This window comes from Melanotaenia boesemani, chromosome 11 (assembly GCF_017639745.1).
Source record: "Melanotaenia boesemani isolate fMelBoe1 chromosome 11, fMelBoe1.pri, whole genome shotgun sequence".
NCBI lineage: Eukaryota > Metazoa > Chordata > Actinopteri > Atheriniformes > Melanotaeniidae > Melanotaenia > Melanotaenia boesemani.
Window position 1 is genome coordinate 20,080,200 of NC_055692.1, and position 15,183 is coordinate 20,095,382.

General features: G+C 39.4%; 2 protein-coding genes across 4 annotated transcripts; one reads left to right on the plus strand and one right to left on the minus strand.

Moving 5' to 3' along the window:
- Nucleotides 1–8: 8 nt before the first annotated feature.
- Nucleotides 9–7,400, minus strand: thbs4a (thrombospondin 4a). Its single transcript, XM_041999544.1, has 23 exons — nt 7,194–7,400; nt 6,268–6,465; nt 5,932–6,179; nt 5,685–5,787; nt 5,467–5,558; nt 4,794–4,845; nt 4,493–4,695; nt 4,278–4,415; nt 4,091–4,171; nt 3,859–4,011; nt 3,654–3,758; nt 3,459–3,566; nt 3,186–3,345; nt 2,154–2,272; nt 2,024–2,076; nt 1,849–1,933; nt 1,654–1,750; nt 1,391–1,569; nt 1,241–1,289; nt 935–1,131; nt 678–850; nt 453–592; nt 9–372 (listed from the first exon to the last, which is right to left on the minus strand). Exons 1-23 carry the CDS (start codon nt 7,273–7,275, stop codon nt 308–310), a joined length of 2,880 nt encoding a protein of 959 aa, XP_041855478.1. The 5' UTR covers nt 7,276–7,400; the 3' UTR covers nt 9–307.
- Nucleotides 7,401–9,023: 1,623 nt separating this feature from the next.
- Nucleotides 9,024–14,232, plus strand: mtx3 (metaxin 3). Of its 3 annotated transcripts, none has more exons than XM_041999282.1 (9): nt 9,024–9,119; nt 10,519–10,588; nt 11,158–11,234; nt 11,336–11,428; nt 11,517–11,699; nt 11,803–11,879; nt 12,066–12,223; nt 12,477–12,565; nt 12,737–14,232. In XM_041999282.1, the coding sequence occupies exons 1-9, from the start codon at nt 9,039–9,041 to the stop codon at nt 12,830–12,832; spliced, it is 924 nt and encodes a 307-aa protein (XP_041855216.1). In that variant the 5' UTR covers nt 9,024–9,038; the 3' UTR covers nt 12,833–14,232. The 3 variants fall into 3 exon arrangements, with proteins under 3 accessions (XP_041855216.1, XP_041855215.1, XP_041855217.1); XM_041999281.1 differs by lacking the exon at nt 9,024–9,119 and adding an exon at nt 9,128–9,260; XM_041999283.1 differs by lacking the exons at nt 9,024–9,119; nt 12,477–12,565 and adding an exon at nt 9,128–9,260.
- The last annotated feature ends 951 nt before the right edge of the window (nt 14,233–15,183 follow it).

Consider the following 15,183-nt stretch of genomic DNA (forward strand, 5'->3'; position numbering starts at 1 on the left):
CAGAAAAAGGAGAGTAAATGTTTTAATTTTGAAAAATGCTGATGATTTTATTGTACTTAATAAGTAGGTAGACAAACAAATTTAGTTGTATCCTTAACTGTACTGTAAATTTTAAGGTAATCCTGCATAGATATATGCAAAAACTACAATGTTTTAAAGCACATAGCTTTACACTAAAATCAAGGACATAATGCCCAATGTGTTGCTTTTCTAATTCACCAAAACAGCTCCCTTCGTGTTTCTTCTCACTCTCATCTGTCTTTTTCCAACTTTTGCCATTTCCCTCAGTGATGCTTGATTTTTGAGATCACTGCCCTTCTGCAGCTAAACTCTGCGCCCCTGGCAGATCCTGGTAATCATCAGGAATAGTATCTGTGGGAATGAGGAAGAAACAGATCTCATTAGCATATTTACAGCTGTCATAACTAAATGGACAGCTTGCAGAAACTTACCATTGCAGCGGTATTTCAAATTGGACCAAATTATATTTTCCTGGGAGAAGCAGAACACACCCAGTCGTCCACCTCGCATACTGGTGTCTATTATCACCCCCGTGTCCGCCACTAGTTTTGAACCTTCATAAAAGCGAGCCCTGTGTTGCACATGAGCTGAAATTAGTCACTTCATGCAGTATTCATATGTATAATGTGTCTGTGATGGTGCATATCTGTTTGTACCTGATGTATCCAGCCTGTGGTCTGTGCTGGAGGAACCAGCGGTAGGAAACTTTGTCCTTCCAGCCAACATTTCTAGGGTCTTTCCACAGGAGACGCACCTGATCTGTTGTGTTTCCTGTGTGCCACAGTGAGTTCCTCATATACTCACCGGGACCTGTCTTTGATTTCACCACCTGTTGATAACAAGCCACATAAGATCAGAGTGAGAACACTCAACAGGCAACAGGTGATGACAGCAAACACACTTCCCCTCACACCTTGAGTTGGATTCCCGGCTCAGCAACAGCTCTGAAGGGTGCAGCCTGCCAGTAGGTTTGTTCTGTCTGTTTCCACATCACTACATAGAATGAGGAGGAGTCCTGGTAGCCAAAAATGAAGCCAGCATAGTCATCATCTGTCACTGTGTTTACATGGAATGTTCCCTCAAAGTCAACACCACTGAATGCTTTATAGCCTGCACAGGGAAAAAATTAAATTAATAAAATCAGAGTACTCATGGATGAAAATAGGACATAAATTATTTGATAAAATATGGAGCTGTTACCAACTTTTCCTGTTCTTACCTACAGCAAGGCCAGGGTCAGAGTTCATGGTCTGGACTATCTCCATGCCCTACCCAGAGCAAAACAATCATCATGAAACAACTTACAGACTGATTACAAAGAAATTCTTTGTATGGATGTAAAGGGATGTAAACTTTCTCTGTTTCTTACCTGATTGAGCACCACCCAGTTGGGGTCGATCTGTGAGTCTCCCTCTGGGTCCAGCACTACGGTCTGATAGGCTCTGAAGTCAGTCAGCGTGACCTCAGCATTCTCTGGGCAGTGGTCAATCATGTCGATCACATTATCTTGGTCAAAATCTCCTTCACATGCATCTCCAACTTTGTCCACTGAAACATGGTGATACAGCTTAGTAAACACACAACACTGTGTATACATACACATACATAACGAAGGTTAAATATGATACAGACTATCCGAGTCCTTTTGGTCTGAGTTGGGAACCAGTCTGCAGTTGTCATCATCATCCAGTATGCCATCATTATCATCATCATCATCACATTCATCTCCCTGCCAAAAGGAAAGTGTGGAGTGGTGAAAACAGCATGCAGAAGACGGATCAATGAAACAAAATGTTAGATGAGTGAATATGAAAAAGGAGATAAAACCATTCCATCCTTGTCTGTGTCCAGCTGAGAGGAGTTGATAACAGTGGGACAGTTGTCTTTTGTGTTTTGGTGGCCATCACCATCACTGGCAGAAAGGAAATGGGGTTGGTAAAGCAAATGGTACAATGTGTTGGATGTCTAAGAACAGTCATACAAACCATGACGCAGGTTCTACCTGTCAATGTTGTCATCACAGGTGTCTCCTACAAGGTCGTCATCTGAGTCAGACTGCAGACAAAACAAACACTGTTGGTCAGAGTTATGACAGCAGAGACATTTTAGCAGGCTGTTTTTTGGTTTCTTACCTGGTTTGGGTTGGACATATTGGGACAGCTGTCACAAGCGTCCCCAACCCCGTCTTTGTCTCTGTCTGTCTGGTCTGGGTTGGGGACTCGCTGGCAGTTGTCCAGAATGTTTTTCACGCCTGTTACCATAAATCAAGTTTTTTTAATTTCTCTCACGTGTAAAAGTGTTGACAGAGATTTAAAAGCATGACAGAAGCCTACAGCACAGTCCGAATGTATCACCAGATGGCAGAGTTTGTTTAAAACAAAGGTGAAATAGTTTCCAATGGCCTTCACCGCCTGGCCGAGGCTTACCGTGGAAAAATGCTTTAACAGAGGAGACAGACATGACCAAGTGCTTAGCAATCTAAGCTCAGAGTCAAAGACATAACCAAATGATCAAGAAGTGGGAGCCCTGCCAAACTGAACAAATACTGGGCCACCAAACAGAGTCTAAACATGCAACATATGAGGGCACACGCAAAGGCAAGAACTTTCCACTGAAGCAAGCAAAAGGTTGCCCAAAGTTAGGTTAAGTTTGGTTTGTGGGAAAAGGTTTAGACATTTATTACTGTTCTTCTTCTTTTTTTTTCAGTCTCTAATGACGCCGGAGTTGTTATTCCAAAAAGGCAGTGATCTAACAGGTAGAGGATGTGAATTGCAAACAGACGCCATAAAAAGAAAAAAAAGAGGATGTTTTGAAAAGATAAAGCACTGCCAAGCCAGTGAAAGCAGCAAAAATGTCCCTGTCTGCATCGTCTGAACAGGTCGGTTCTTGTCTTGACTGTCCTGTCCAGGCTGTGGTTTGGATAAGCTTACAAAAACAGACCTTAATGCTTTTATCAGACCTTTGGTTTCACATTTTTATTATACTTAATTCATGCAATAAAAGTGAAAATCCATTTACCACGTCTCCTGCTCCAGCAAATGTGACTGTGTATAAAGATGAAGTTGCCCCTCTTGGTATGTTTAATTGCACTCCAAAGCACTTTTTGAGTACATAGCAACTATTTGTCCATTGCAGTAAAATTTATTAACACAGAATACACTTACCATCCCCATCCATGTCATCGTCACATTCATCGCCCAGACCATCTTGGTCTGTATCTCTCTGTGATGGATTTTCAGTTGTCTTGCAGTTGTCACAGGCGTCGCCATGGAGATCCTTATCGCTGTTCCTCTGGTCAACATTGGGAACCAACCAGCAGTTATCCTGGGGTAGACAAATAATGTTTATGGTGACTAAACTCAGTGACAGAGGTACATGTCTATGTTTCAATTTAAATGAGCCCACTAAGGAAATCCTGTAGAACTTAGGTCACCTACATCTATGTTGATAATGCCATCACTGTCTGCATCATCATCACAAGCATCACCAACTCCATCCCTGTCTGCGTCTTCTTGACCAGAGTTTGGCACAAACACACAGTTGTCCTGGAGACAATATGGCAAAACACACAGGGTCGTTTTCTTTTTAATACAAGCACAGATTAAATGTAGAAGTTCTGGAGAAATAATTACCTTCTTACAGGTGTTGTCTCTGCACTGCAGTTTATTGTCAGGATATGCATCAATATCTGTATCCTGCCCGCACACAAAGCCATTCCCAGCCCACCCAACACCGCACTAAGATTAAATGATAAAAGGAAAAAGAGTAGAATTTACATTTTATGCACACAGTAAAATTTAGTACAGCACATTATTAGTCTATGTTGTTAATTCTTACCACACAGCTTATGCTGCCATCTCTTTCAATGATGCATTCGCCATTGATATCACAAGGGTTGGGCTGACCATTGGGACAAAGCCTGGTGCCATGGCAGCCTCTTATCTGGTCACCTGTGAAGCCAGCTTTACACTCACCACAGCGGTAGGAACCCTGTTTGGACAGTAGACAGTCAAAAAACAATCCTTGGTTGTAGATAATAAGAACCTTGCACCATTTCCTGGGGTCTTACTATAGTGTTGTAGCAGTGTGAGTTGGCAGTGCAACCTGCATTATCTGGTGGGCCCAGGCATTCATCGAAATCTTCACACACCTAAATTGAGCAATAAATAAAGAACAAAGATAAAAGGACAATTTTTTCCATCAGGTACTATTAAGTTGAATAGAATTAATTGATTCATGTGTATTATTTGTTGTACCTGTTTGTGTGACTTGGCATATGATACTCCAACCCCATTTATCTCTGGTCCAGTGTATCCCAGAGGGCATTTCTCACAACGAAAACCAGGAGCCGTGTTCACGCAATGGACTCCAGGGAAACATGGGTTAAACTGGCACTAAAAAACCAAACAAACTGACCAGTGCTAGTTTACCCTTGGTAGTGGCAGCAGACTTTGAAATTGATAATTCATACCTCATCTACGTCATCACAGTGAACTCCATCCCCTGTATATCCGTCAGGACACGGGGCACATTTGAAACCACCTAAATCCGAGCGGATACACATGTCCTGTCTGAAACAGGTCCCAGATGGGCACTGAATCAGATGCTGAGGTTGTGGGACAAACGGCCCAGGACCTGGAACAGGACCTGGGTTGGTAGGACTGCCCCCAAGGCCTATGAGCACATGTTTGCATTTAGAAGGTTCAAATGTTTATTTACAGTCTAGAGCCTTGATACTATAAGAAAAAAAAAAGAAAAAGAAAACTGCTTACCACAGGCCAGGCACTCTGCAATGGTATTCCTTAGAAAATTTGTCTCTTTAATCTAAATCAGACAGAAACAGAACATTGGAAACTAAGTTTATGCTTTGCAATAAGTTAAAGGCAAAACACAATTTTATTTTTCAATAAAGAAAGAAATTTTGATTCTGGATTTAAAAAGCTATAAAATGTTTGCACGAGAAAATTTGAGTTGTGTTTTCTTACATAACAGAATCTTAGTGAATCTCATAATTGTTCAAATACAAGTAAGATATTATCGCAGGCTCCCTGTCAAACGTTTTCTCTCCATATTAATCAACAGCTGTAAAGAAGTCACATAACATGTTTTGTAGGTATGTTTTTTGTGAAAAGTTACAAAGCCTAAAGTCCTCACTAAAGGGAGTTATTGCTTCCCACACCTGAACATGCATATCCAGCACGTAGATGTAATCTAGAACACCCAAATAGTTTATTAAAATTAAGACACCTTTTGACATCATTACATGTAGGGCTACCCTACCTTCCTCAAAAACAACTCTCCCATATCATCAACCTCATTTTATCTCATCATCAGTCTGCAGTTATCGTATCATTATTGTGCCAATTTATCTTTTATTGTTTCCTCCTTTTTCGTCAATCTATGAGTAACAACATGCATGTGAGACTGGGATACTGAACAGGTAACCTGCTGGTGGAGCAGCCCTCTCATCTCAGTCAACATGGTCTTCAGCTCCAGCATAGTGGTCTGATCTTGCACCACTCTACCTCCCTGGATACCTGAACACATTTCATTAATCAGGATTAAACAATCCATTAAACCACACAGCACATGTATCTGGCTCAGATTAAAATGGCGTTGTGTTTGTGATGTTCTGCCAGGCAGTCAGTTGTAGCTGTTCTCACCCAGCACATGCAGAGATTCAGTTGGTTCAACACTGCAGTCCTGCAGAGTGGCTACATTATCAATGGTGTCCTCTATAACCAGCTTCAAGTCTGTCAGTTCATCCTTACAGAGGAATAAAACACAGACAAAACACTGGATTAAAGCATGATTTTGGTTGTGTTACAGAAATTATATTCATATTAATAATATACAACTGTTTCTATTACAAAACATATCTGTTTTCTCAAATTTTAACCTCTTGTTCACCTGTCCGCTTGACTGCAGGGTCCTTAGAGCCACTTTGTTGGGACCAGGTGGGAGTGATCCAAACGCAGCCGGCAGATCACTCACAGTGTGAGCCAATCTGCAGTCTACATAGATGTTGAGGCGTGGAGGGCCATGCTGTAGACCACTAGCATGAAGCATGACATGGTGCTCTCGTCCATCTGCCAGGGATCCATGGTTGAAACTGGTGGTGCCAAACCTACCATCAGTCTTCTGGTAACGAAGAGTCACTAGAAATGGAAAGACGCATGGAAAAATAACTATTAATAGAGTCTGTATTTACAAGACACTGTAATATGTGTTGCTATCACAAAATACCTTTACTCAGTTTGGCTTGCACACCAAGCTCCATGTACTTGGTGTTGTCTTTGGGGTTGATAACACTGAACAGAGAGGTGGGGGCCTTAGTCTGGAGCCTGAAGGACAAGAGGAGGAATGCTTCATCTCGCCCTTTGTTCTTCAGGCTTCCTTGAAGCAAGTCTGGCAGGCAGTCCGGGGAAACCAACAGGTCGTAGACTAAAACAGTAGAGGATTGTTAGGAAACTCTGTGATAGTGCTGTTGATTTTATTTGTGAGAGAAAATGACCTACCACATAGAGTAAGGGAAACATAGGACAGAGGTAAGTCAACAGGACACCAAAGTTAACTAGAGAAAATGTTCAGCATACCTATTAAAAGCATCTGGTAGACTGTGAGTGGTTCTTTCTTCCAGATACGGCTGCTGAGGCACTGCACTATGGCAATTTATTATGTGCGACAGTTTATATTACTAGGTATGGGCCCATATGTATCTTTGTGTAAATGAATGCTCATTTTAGCATCCTGCTGTGTTTTATAGAGTAGTTGGGGGAGCAGCAGTAAACTTTCCACTGGAACAAACCTGCTACTTTACACTTGCACGTACAGACACACAAAAAGTCATTCTGCCAATAGCTGAATTTGTGACAAGACTTTTTATGGAAAATTTTACACAATTGTGTATACTTCCCATGTGGCAGCGTTAACTTATTTTGGTCAGCCTGATACTTTATCTGGAACATCAACTCTACAAGCCATATATATCTGCCGTAAATATGGATTACTACCAGTTAAATTAAAATAATTGCCCTTATTTACAGCTTGAATGTACATAACAGATTATTAGAAATATGTTGCATGGAAAAAAGTTTAACATCTACAGGCAGACAGAAAAATTCCACATAAACTGTCCAACAGGGCATGGAAAGTGAAGAGCCAGTACTCACCAATACCCTGAGCCATGACAGCGAGCGCCAGCTGCAGCAGCACCAGAGACAGAGCTGCCGCTCTGACACACATAGTCATCATCAGGACTTCAGAGAAAGACAGCCCTGGTTTTGATTGAGAACTCTCCTACTGGATATCTGTGTGTCTAAGACTAATTTCCCACAGAGCGATGATGATGAAGCAAAATCCCAGCAGAGGTGAGATGGCTTTATGTCCACAGGCACAGCTTTTAAAGCAAAGGGGAGTGTCCTCGTTTGCTAGTGGCATAGTGAGTGAATAGTTTCTTTAAAAGTTTGGGGGAGTCGCTACTTTCTACTGTTGTCTGATTTAACTGTTTTCTGGTGTGTTTTGTCTCTACAAAACTTGAGGTACTTTTTTAGGCAATGCTATATACATGTCAACATCTGAAACTAACTTAAGTTTTTAGAAAAGAAAAGTTTGACATTGTTGCCACACATGCTGCATGACATAAACATAGGCACCTATGTAGAGTTGTAGAAGTAAAAGACGGACATATAATTCCTTGAGTCTAGTGTCTGCTATGTTTTCAAGATTTAGGATAACCCAGAAGAAAAAGACTTTAAATCAACCCCAGCTAACACTAAAATATGTCTGAAATGCTCAAGGGAAGACAGCTGGTCATTGTTTTTCATAGACATCATGAAACTGTGTCATAAATGTGGATTTGATCCCTCAAGCAAATTGTTAAGAAGCCAGTTGATCTTTGTAAATCTGTGACATATGTTTTTAATCTCAATATGATTTAATTTAACTTGTTCAACACGCCACCTCATACAACTGCCCCCCTTTTTTTTTTTTTTTTTTTTTTGCTAAATCCAATGCAGATTATAGAGAAACTAAGACTAAAAGGCCGAGACTTGAGGCAGTTTTCAGTTCTGGAAACGTTTAATGATAGACGTCTGGTACTTGTCTGAAAATGTTCTCAACTAGTACATTTCAACAGCTGCTGGTCTGAGCCAAAAAGAGACATTTACCATCCCTCGGTGTGTTTCCATTGTATATCCGCCTGTGTCTGGCTATCTGGCCTCTGAACAAACACCTGGCAGTTATCAAGGGCCTACCAGTTGTGATATTATCATTGAAAGCAAAATGTCATATCATGAAACCAAGTAAAAGGACACAAAGATGGTAGTTTATGATATTAAACCAAAATATGAAATAATTAATCATTTTGTTTGTGCTTCATTATAGAGAAAATCTTCATATGATTGTTTTAACATGTGACTTTTTGATCATGTTGTTTTTTGGATTGAACGTATCATCATACTTTTTTTTAACATAAGCATACTTGGGTTAATTGGTAACCTTAAATTCTCCCTAGGAGTGAGTGTGAGTGGTTGTTTGTCTCTCTGTGTGGGCCCTGCAATAGACTGGCAACCTGCCCAGGGTGTACCCTGCCTCTCGCCTAGTAACTGCTGGGATAAGCTCCAGCCCTTCTGCAACCCTGCACTGGAATAAGCAGGCATAGAAACTGGATGGATTTAAGATAAACTGCTCATGAAACATCAACCAGATAATTTGATTATTTCTGATATTTTACTTTTTTACAACAGAGCAAAATCAGGCAGTGGTAAAAGAAGTAATAGATAGATAGATAGATAGATAGATAGATAGATAGATAGATAGATAGATAGATAGATAGATAGATAGATAGATAGATAGATAGATCATGCTTTATTAGTTTTCTGTGTTTTTCTTTTCTCTAGAATTTTTTTTTAATAAAATGTGTATTTGTATGTGAGTGGTTGCTTTTCTCCCTCTTTTTGAGGCTCTGATATGACAGGTATCACGTGACGTCACCGGGTCCCTGTATGAATTAAAATATGGCGGCTGCCATGGAGTTGAGATGCTGGGGAGGAGACTGGGGTTTGCCTTCTGTACACACCGAGTCCCTCATAGTCCTGGTAAGCTTATCATCTGTTTGGAAAAGAAATCAATCACTGTTTCCAATGCTTATTTTAAGATGCCGGGCTATACTCTCCGTTTCTTCCTCCTTCGTCCTCCTCGTTAGCCTCCATGCTAACTCAGCTGCGGCAGTTTGCTTGGTAAGTTAGCTGCGTCCATGTGCAGGACAGAAAATAACATTAAGAGTTAAATATCATGTCGCAGCAGTAGAATACCAACTATGCTGACTGCAAACGTCTGCCTTTCGCGTGTGTTCGCTTTTTCAAAGTGACTCCCCCTTTCTATTAAAAAAATATAAATATATATATAGTCCTTCAAGGTCAGCTTGTTCAACCTCTTTATTAAACTTTATTTATAATTATTTTTGCCTTCCTCTTCCTTAGCTGGCTGTGGACAAGGACCGAGCCCATAAACGTGCAGGAAAAATAATACTGGAGTTGTAATTTCTGTCTGTCAAACATGTTATCTATCAGTGAACACATGTAGTAATAACTCTAGCCACAAGGTGTCATTTATGGTACCTTAAAAAGGTTTGTTTCTAATTTAGTTATACCTACAGATAGTTATTTAGATTCTATAAATGATGAGTTCAGTATTTATGAAATGTATTTCAGAAAAATGGAGCTATTCAACTAAATTGTATGTTTTTACAAATATTTACTTATTAAGAAACAAGTCTGGCAGCATTTATTTTATAAAGCATCTAAATTTTATATATACTAACCATTTTATTGCTTCAGGTATTATTATTATGTTAAATGTCTATTATGATTCACTCATTATTATGGTTTTTATTTAGTGGTAAATTAGGGATATCCTGTGCTGGTCATCACTGTCCTGCTGGTTTTATGTTTCCCTGATTCAGCTGGTGCAGAACTTGACAAGTTGTTTGAGAAATTCATTTAATTTACATCAGATGTGTTGGACCAGGAAAACAACTGTAACTTGCAGGATAATGGGCTTTGAGGATCAGAATTGGGCATCCCTGCTGTAAATTGACCAGGGTTTGTTGCTTAGACAAAATAGGAAATGAGTAAAGTTTTACTGCAGCTACAATTCTGAACATTTTAATTACAGATTGACTTGTTTTCATTTCCAGTTTTGTGATTTTGTTAAAAGCAGCATTGCAGAAAGATTTAAAAAAAGTAAATGTGCCAAGTCTCTGCTGGTGGTACTTTTATTTAAACTAGCATTTGGTTACATTGCAAAGATTCAGTCTTTTGTTGGGGCTTTAAACAGTTTAATGTATTTTTCAGTGAAAGCTGTTTGCCCCAGAACTTTTGTTTTCTTTGAGATTGTTGGTTGTGGCGCAACATTTTTGCGAGACTTTTGTATCATAAATGCTCCCGATGTGTTCTGTTGTTATCTGTCCTGACTAATATGTGGGTTTTCTTCCAGGCATACAGCAAGTTTTCTGGAGCAAAACTTACCATCTCTCCTGTAGACTGGACATGGAAAACTATAACAGGTGGGCTGCAGTTTCTCATAAACTAGATTTTTACAATGTTTTGGTCCGGTTGCCACAAAAGGAGAATTCTCTGACCCAAATAGAAACATTTCTTGAATATATATACAGTACATAGGGCTGTAACAGACTGGAAAACATTTGCTAACCACAGTGGGATAGCCTGTATTGTTTTCACCTTGTGAGTCTATCTCTGTTTGTTTCATTATGGCAAACTGTTTCTCTGGAGACAAAGATTGTGTTTATATGTAAGTATTTATATGTCTGTCTGTGAGACATTTAGTAGAATTGCACCAGTACAATAAACAGGTATGTAGTTGAGAATAAAAAGAAGGCTTAGAGATGGCTGTGATGTGATCAATAACAGTGGCGATAAAGACAGCATATTGATGATCGTCACAGCTGTTTGATCCCATCACAAAATAGTCTCTAGTTTTATGTATCTTAGTATGTTCCAAGATCATGTTGGCTATGTCAAGGTTTTACTTGTTAAAACAATCCCCCTCCTCCTCCTCTACGACTATATTTTCTCCTTTGTGCTGCCTACGTAACTTTCTCTTATTTATCCACAGCAAATGTCCCAGAGTTGCTTTGTGGAGATTCTGTAGTTCAAGAACCCACACAGATTCTCAACTTTATGAGGAAACAGGTGAGAGTTGTCTGCTTTCTCAGTATGTGCTCCAAACCATGTACTAAATGGATTTACAGTAAAGTACAGTAGCCCCTTTTTCTTTTTTTTTTTTTTCGCAGAGGTTTAATGCAGACTACGACCTGACAGCCAGACAAGGAGCAGACACAATGGCTTATATCGCCCTGCTGGAAGAGAAACTCCGACCAGCTCTGGTAACTGTGTCTATCTTCTGCTCTTTTTCTGGCAAATATTTATTTGGGCATATTATTAATATTTAGTGTGATGGTTTATATCCCACAGCTGCACACATTCTGGGTCGATGCAGAAAACTACGCCAACTTGACTCGACCATGGTTTGCTTCACACTCACCATTCCCTCTCAACTTTCTCGTCCCATGTCGCCATGCCAATATTGCTCTATCCCGCATCCTTCTGACCAAAGGAGAGGCACCATTACACAGAATTTCTGAAGTTGAGGGAAGGGTAATGCTGCTCTGTTTGTATGTTTTAAGCACGTCAGCTGTGAGTGTTTAATGGGGCAGAGTTCTCTGTTTCAATGCTGATAAGTTTTTCCACTCGCCCTCAGATCTACAGTGATGCTAAAGAGTGCCTGAATCTCCTGTCGTACAGACTGGGAACTGCAAACCACTTTTTTGGCAACTCGTGAGTTTCTAGTGTATCCTTATGTAAATTATTTAAAAGAGGTTAGAAAGCAAAATATAAAAGCTTTTTAAATGATTAATTGTAATTCACGATATATAAATGTGCTGGTTTTGATATCACAGCCTTTCATTGCATATTTGTGTATTTATGTTTTTTCTGAATGTAATTATGGATATTTGATTGTAGGCCAACCAGCCTGGATGCTTTTGTGTTTGGTTTTTTGGCACCTCTTTACAAAGCCAGCCTTCCCAGCAGCTCTCTGCAGAACCACCTCAGACTGCTGGATAACCTCACACACTTCTGTGACAACATCCTTACAGTCTACTTCAACTTGGACCACTCTAGTAAGATCTCTTGCACAGACTAGAAATACTCACCCTTTGAGACTTTAGTATAATCAGCATGCATGTGGGGAATGCATAAAAATTGCAATGAAACAAAACTAACATCACCAGCACAGCAGTTCTTCTCATATCGTGATTTTACAACAATGCTTTACATCTGCTTTACTTTTGGGTGTTAAATGACCTAACACTGCTTCTGCTCCACTGCTGTTTCCTTCTTCTCTTGGGGCATCTTTCATTCATCTATTTCCAGGTTCTCCCACTCCTGTTCAGGAAACCATGGATGCCAACCTCCAGAAACTAACACAGCTTGTAAACAAAGAGTCCAACTTGATAGAAAAGGTGCTCCTGCTTTCCTTTTCTCTTCTTTTGCATGGGTTCATGGTTACTTTCAGCAGGTACCATCACTGTTGTACACACAGTAGTTTGTAGTTTTTCTTACTCACTTCTTGCCATTAACATTTCTTCTTCTTACAAATGGGAGCAAGCTAAATTTGGCATCTTTTACTATAGATGGATGACAACCTTCGCAGCAGCCCACAGCACAAACCACACAGACCAGACCCCAAATCCAGTCTGTCCAGTTCGAAGAACTCTACCCCTGCCTAACACTTGACCTTTAGTCTCTGATCCTGCCTTATGAATCACAGAGGAACACATGCTCTGAATCTGACTCAACATCCTGGAAGAAAAAAAAAAAAAACGAATAAAGCTGGACTGTGACTGAAATGGGAAAAAAACTATTTAATTGGAGCATGACTATATATATGTATACAAGAGAATATTTTATAGTAATGATGATATATTTCTAAGATGTTGGTCTGAAAGAGAAGAAAAGTGCATGTGTGATGTATTTCTGGGGAAAAAAGGAGTGTGTATGTGGTTGAGGATGGAATGCTGTGAAGTGGTACTCGATGAGAGAGATGCAGAAAGTTTAAAGGGACGACAAAGGAAATGAGTCCAGCAGAGAAGCTGAGTGGTGCAGTTTAACCTCTGAATGGGCTACTTGGATTTTTGCTTTAACCTTTTACCATTTTTGTTTAAGGGATATATATATGGTGAAATGTATCTAGTAACCTTTTCATTATATTTCTGTATTTAATAATGGAAGATGCTCTTTCTCGCTGTAAAATATTCTATAAGTTCTTTCCCTTAGTGTGATGTAAAGTGTATATGAAGCATTAAGGGCCAGAGTAATGTCCCGTTAAATGTACCCGCTTTAGTTTAACCTCCACTGTTGTGTAAATTGTATAGTTGTAAATAGTGTCATGATTATAACTAATTTAATTCACTAAGGAAAGAGCCTTACACTTTGTTTTAAATTGTTCATGCCTAATATTTGAGACTAATTTGTGTGTGTGTTTGTGCGCGTGAGTGTGTGACTATCAGAAGCCAGAGTTTATTTTGATTATTTTGTTGTTGAAGACATTGTGTGACATTAATAATCCAATCACTTCTGTTGTTGACTTGATTTTCCATAGCCATTTTTGTACATTTATTTGGATTTTTTTTCTGTGTATTATTTGCTGTCTGTTTGTCACTTTGTTTAAAGTGTTTAAGTTTAATCTGTTTAATCTGGAACTGTCTCATTTGCTGCCTTTTTCTGTTTGTTTTTAAAGTGTGATTACTGAAATGTTTTCACGTATCCTCACAGATCACGCATTAATAGGCTTGATCTTATCCACCTTATTTATTGAAATATTTTTCCTGTATTTCAGTTTTGGTTAAAAAGTATGAAAACACTTTGACTCTTGAAACTTTAAAACAATATATCACTTCATGGAAACATTCCCTTAAAGAATCATCTTCTGTGTTCATTTGGGGGTGTGTGCTGCTTGTTATAAATGTGTGCCCTGTGCCTTCATGACTGCTGGTGTCTTTGTTTCAGAATGCTAACATCATTTTTATACATGTGTCAGAAGTTGTCTTTGTCATCAATTTTGCTTTTGTTCATAATCTGTTGATGGTTGGTAACAACTGTCTTCACATTATTTAAATACAAATAAGATGCAATAACTGTTGTAGTTTTTCTTTCTTATTTTTCAAATTGTAGACCTTCCTCACATCTGCTAGCTGTTGTAGCTCTTGCTGACTGTTTAGCTTCCAGCTAACTGCATTAAGGCATACTTTTAAGTGACTTGATTTTCCCATTAATGTTGCAGAAGATTTCATTACTATCCACTGTACCTCAGAGATAGTGGAGTCATTTGTTTGAATCTTGCAAGAATAGAGAACTCTGTCTGGTTTTGGCCGCAGACACAGAAAAAATTAATGTGAGAGGCAAAGATGCATACTTGACATCAGATAGCCAAGTCATTAAACGTGAGACAGAGAGACTCTTACTGGGTTATTAAGTCACTGCAGAAATTGGAAATGGCACATTTTGATCTGTTATCAATGTTCTGATTAACAGATTTCAGTTGCTTTTATAGCAAATGTGACAATACTCACATCCTTTTCTATTATAAGGATGTAAAAAATATGGCAAATGCCACAGACTTCTGTTTGTGAAGGTTAAAAATCTTGACTGCAGCACTACAGATGTATCCTTTAGCAAACTGCCTTAAAACAACAGATCCTGTCCCATGCTTCAGCTGCAAGTAAAGTCGCCCCAACTCAGACAGCCACAGAATGGCAGAAAAGAATCCGTCCCAGAAAAATTAGGCTGACACTTTTCAAAGAGCTGCAGCTGAGTAGTACAACACATCACATGGAGGCCAGCAACTGTTCCCTTATGGGTTGCGTGTGTGTGCCCTGCCTCACACTCTCCCTCCCCTCTTTTTTCCAAGAAATAAGAAAAGGTGTTGGATATGAGTAAGGAAAAAAGCACAAGTGCCCAGAAAATAAGTATGCAATAGCATGTCTTCTGGGAAGGTATGTAGCAAGGATGACAAAGCCAAGTTTACTGTTAAAGGCTGAGTACATAATAGAGCTGACTAGTAGCAGCAACAATTTATTTC

What these genes read in the sequence shown, in the direction of transcription:
- mtx3 (XM_041999281.1), top strand. Translation starts at nt 9,165, where the DNA reads ATGCTTATTTTAAGATGCCGGGCTATACTCTCCGTTTCTTCCTCCTTC. An exon ending in TTTCTGAAGTTGAGGGAAGG is followed by an intron (nt 11,700 to 11,802) that starts GTAATGCTGCTC and finishes ACTCGCCCTCAG; the next exon opens with ATCTACAGTGATGCTAAAGA. An exon ending in AGTCCAACTTGATAGAAAAG is followed by an intron (nt 12,566 to 12,736) that starts GTGCTCCTGCTT and finishes CTTTTACTATAG; the next exon opens with ATGGATGACAACCTTCGCAG.
- thbs4a (XM_041999544.1), bottom strand. Translation starts at nt 7,275, where the DNA reads ATGATGACTATGTGTGTCAGAGCGGCAGCTCTGTCTCTGGTGCTGCTG. An exon ending in TGTGATGACAACATTGACAG is followed by an intron (nt 1,934 to 2,023) that starts GTAGAACCTGCG and finishes CCTTTCTGCCAG; the next exon opens with TGATGGTGATGGCCACCAAA. An exon ending in ACTGGGTGGTGCTCAATCAG is followed by an intron (nt 1,290 to 1,390) that starts GTAAGAAACAGA and finishes TGCTCTGGGTAG; the next exon opens with GGCATGGAGATAGTCCAGAC.